This window comes from Micropterus dolomieu, linkage group LG21 (assembly GCF_021292245.1).
Source record: "Micropterus dolomieu isolate WLL.071019.BEF.003 ecotype Adirondacks linkage group LG21, ASM2129224v1, whole genome shotgun sequence".
Classification (NCBI taxonomy): Eukaryota; Metazoa; Chordata; class Actinopteri; order Centrarchiformes; family Centrarchidae; genus Micropterus; species Micropterus dolomieu.
This window is the reverse complement of record NC_060170.1, coordinates 1598915-1602724: the sequence shown is the minus strand read 5'-3', so window position 1 is coordinate 1602724 and position 3810 is coordinate 1598915. Positions and strand designations below refer to the sequence as shown.

Here is a 3810-nt window from a genome sequence, read left to right as displayed (position 1 = left end):
AACTGAGGTTACTTTGAGGAAAAAAGAAAGAAAGAAATCCCCTCAGTTTCAATAGGGACCTCACACGTTTCGAACTCGGGCCCTAATAATCTCTTCAATTTGTACCTCGCAGGGTTCGTGCTCGGGCCCTAATAATTTATTTTTAAACTAACACCTAACTACTACCAGTATGTGGTAATTACGATATTTCGAGGAAGTCACTGAAGGCAGCATGGGTGCATCTGAATCGTATTTGTTGTTGATAGTGAGCAGCATCCAGCAACACACCCTAAGCGCAGGTGGATGAAATGGAACTGATTTTTTATTATCGTTTTGATCATCTTAATAGTTATAAAGTGAGGACTACCCGCTGAAGGGAAGTGTTTTAAACATGAAGAGACCCCCGAGGCTGTTTCACAAACGTTGAGCTAACCGCAGCTGTTAACTTATTTTACCCTGCTGGTGGGGATTAGACTGGTTGCGCACATCTAACGTTAGTGCTGTAACGTTATACTTTACAAGGTAATGTCAGTTATGTATTTTTTTTCTGGGCGGCCATTAAATCCTCAGAAAAACAGTTAAACAAAATAAATGTTTCTCCTGTACGCTATATTATTTAGCCATGGTGTCGGTTGTGTTAGGCCTCAAGCCATGCCTCGGTCCACAGTTCGTGTGTGAATCCGACAAAACGTTATTTCGAGACACTGGCGCGTAATGAAGGGAAAGAGCCGCTACAGCGGGGCAGTAAACACCAGAGTTTAGCTCTTGTGTGAAAGTAAAGTTAACGTTAGTATGTAGTTACAGTAAATTATTTGCTATGTTGTAACTGTTTCCTTCTGTTAATGTTTTATAAACTGCATAAGCTAATGTACATCGATATTAAGTAAGTTATTGATTCAATGAGCCTGTTGATATAACGTACATGCGTTTGCAGACGTGATGACGGCTAACGTGATATATCTAGCTGTGATGTTCTGTGCTAACAACCAACATCTATGCTTACATTTCTACTGAAATGAAACGGCACGAGAATTACTTAACGTTATGTTACTGTGCTGTGAATGTAGATTGACGATACAGCAGCTTATATGTCATCGTGGAAACCTCCTAAGGTTTTCTCTGCAAAGCTAAATGTGTGTATAGTGAATTGTTACGTTAACGTTAGTCGTCGAAACTCTCCTCTTCATATCTGACAATATGGAATTCACAGCGCACATGCTACCCACATCTAGTCCCCCTAGTTTGTTTGGAGCAGGGTTAATATAACCAGGCTTGCCCTCTCCACCTCGGCTCATCTCTTATTAACACTAGTAACTTTTCAGTGTGTCTCTTCCTCCAGGGCTGGGTCGCAGACATGCACCCACCATCTCGACAGGACTATGTAGCTATAAGCTTTGCTAGACAAGGAAGTGGAAGTTACAGTAACAGTAAGCAGTGGAGGAGGCAGTCCTGCTGGAGGGTGAGTGATCCCCATCTATGAGCTGCTTTGAAAGACCTTTCTTCTTCTTCTCTAGACTTGACGGTGCTCTGGTTTCCCACTCTGCAAAGACCTGCGAAGTACAATGCTATTGTGTTCCACTTTAGCCCAGTGCTGGCTTTAGTTGTCGATACTTTCCAACATATGCAAAAAGATTTAGAGGATTAGAAGAATCTTTGGTCTTCTTTTCTGTGCTGTGAGGTAGAGCTGGGTGTTGTGCCTGTGGTGAAATATTCAGAGTTTACTATAAATTTTTAAGGACAGAGTTATGACAAAACATACAACAGTTCTCAAAGTATCATTGCACAGGCTTTAATAAGTTCAAGTTTCTGTTGATTTGTCATTCCATCTATTAAACAAATAGAGGAAATGAGATGTTGCATATTTGAGATATTCCTGTGATCCTTTGAATAAAAGCTGATGATAAAAACGGACAAGAAGTGGTCTACAGTTATTTTCAGCTTCTCCACAAATTGTGTTGGTCAGCTGCAGCATACCTGCAGCAACACAGTAATGTTGTGCTTGTGGATGAGCCACACAACTCAGTACAAATGTGCAGTCGAATCTTCATCGCTGCATAAGTAAGCGTTTAGATAGCAGTTCCTTCAGTTCTATGACTATGTGTAAGCTGTTGCAAACGATATACTTTACTAATGTTACATAAAATCTATATACCCGTACTACCCAAAGATATTAGACTTTATTCATTAAAGAGTATTAGATTAGAGAGAATTAGTGCAGTTGTGATACCAATTTCCAATAGTGCATTTAGCAACTTATTTTGCATATACTTCTGTACTTATTGCACTAATTTAAGTTAAGAGGTGGAATGGTGATGGGTACAAGTATGATATAGGGTAGTTGATCCATTCTTTAATGAAAGCATTGGGTCTGGCATAATGGGGAAAGTTACAATGTTAGCAGCATGGTAATTTGACTCTTCAGAGAGTGGTAACATTACCCCTACTTTTGTATGTTGCCATATTATGCGACCAAAAGTGTTACGGTATCAGTATAAGGATGTACACTGCCAGGTGGCTTAGCAGAACTTGAACAGCCTTGGTGGTGGTGTGTGAATGATTAGGTTCATGGTTTGTTTTTAGAAAGCATAAAGGACATCATCTTAGCTGTGCTGCCCCTCACATGATCAGTACACCACAGCAGTTTTCCTATTCACACCTTTGTAGCAGCACATTGATTTGAGTGATGACACCTGCTTGTTTGGTACCATAGACATTCTCCAGAAACTGGATAGAATTTGGCATTATTCTCCATCTTCCTCTCTTCTGCATACCTACAGAAATGGAAGCAGCTGTCCAGGCTGCAGCGGAGCCTCATCCTTTTCATCCTCGTCCTCCTGTTTATTTGTGGAATTGCTTCCTATCCTGCTGTAACTGAACACATCAGAGGTAATGCTATTATATTTTAAACATCTCCTTATGATATCCCTTTAATCTGAATCTCTGGCATGCTGTCAGAGCTTTCAAGGAGCTGGAGCTGTTGAATGGCAACAGAATAATTAGTTTTTTAAAAGGTGAAGTTAAGGCAAGCATATTGATCATTTATCAGTTTGACAGGGGATCCTGGGGCTTCTAACCCGTGACCTTCAGTAATCATTAGCCTTGCCACTATTGAACTAATGTTGCTGCATTACTGTAATGCTTTTATACTAAATTTGCTTGTGTGTGTGTGTGTTGAGGCCTTACAGATGGCGAGCAAGACACAGACAGTAACAGCATCCTGAGGCCTGTCATCCCTCATGTGCCACCTCTCAAACAGGGCCCACCACCACTGCCAGAACAACCCTCCCAGGTTTCTATATATATGCTTCTCTTCTTTGAAGGGAAGCACTGGGTTTTATATTCAATGTCAATATATATATTTGGATAGACAGATTGTGTTATTCAGGTGACTGTAGTGAAGAGTTGGAGTATTGTTGTGGAATTAGATAGTTGGTAGTGTTGTACCGAATGTTTGTTTTTACATTCAGAGCTTCCATTGAGGTTTTCGAATGAAGCTTCAAATTTCTGGCTCTCTTTGAAAGAGATTTGAATAAAGGGACATTTTAAATAAATTCAAATGATGTGATTGAGTGGTCAAGCTTCAGAGTACATGGGGAGAGTAAGCTGTGTGAATCAGGGAAATTGAACGTTATGTCGCTCTGCAATTTCACCGCCAAAACGCTGGTGGTGGGGTTTCTGTGTTCCATTGTGATGACTTTTGCTGGTGAGCCGGCTAACTTCCGGTCTGGCCCTTCGCTAGCTTGAATGGGGTTAAAATGATAATGGTGAATACGGTGGCCCTGAGATGCCAACGCACTGCAATTTTAGAAAAAACATTCAAATTCATCACAA

General features: G+C 40.7%; 1 protein-coding gene across 5 annotated transcripts; it reads left to right on the top strand.

Moving 5' to 3' along the window:
• Nucleotides 1-200: 200 nt before the first annotated feature.
• Nucleotides 201-3544, top strand: LOC123959666 (endoplasmic reticulum mannosyl-oligosaccharide 1,2-alpha-mannosidase-like). 5 transcript variants are annotated; one of them, XR_006822368.1, is made up of 4 exons: nt 201-278; nt 1319-1438; nt 2757-2865; nt 3156-3544. XR_006822368.1 is itself a non-coding variant. In XM_046033847.1 (4 exons), the coding sequence occupies exons 1-4, from the start codon at nt 212-214 to the stop codon at nt 3344-3346; spliced, it is 504 nt and encodes a 167-aa protein (XP_045889803.1). In that variant the 5' UTR covers nt 207-211; the 3' UTR covers nt 3347-3544. The 5 variants fall into 5 exon arrangements, 1 of the variants encoding a protein (XP_045889803.1); XM_046033847.1 differs by having other exon boundaries at nt 207-278; nt 1302-1438; XR_006822366.1 differs by lacking the exon at nt 201-278 and adding an exon at nt 287-501.
• Nucleotides 3545-3810: the final 266 nt, after the last annotated feature.

Bases quoted from the DNA above. Each gene is read 5' to 3' on its own strand.
- LOC123959666 (XM_046033847.1), top strand. From the start codon at position 212: ATGGGTGCATCTGAATCGTATTTGTTGTTGATAGTGAGCAGCATCCAG. The intron at 1,439-2,756 runs GTGAGTGATCCC...GCATACCTACAG, and splicing joins GGAGGCAGTCCTGCTGGAGG to AAATGGAAGCAGCTGTCCAG. The intron at 2,866-3,155 runs GTAATGCTATTA...GTGTGTGTTGAG, and splicing joins TGTAACTGAACACATCAGAG to GCCTTACAGATGGCGAGCAA.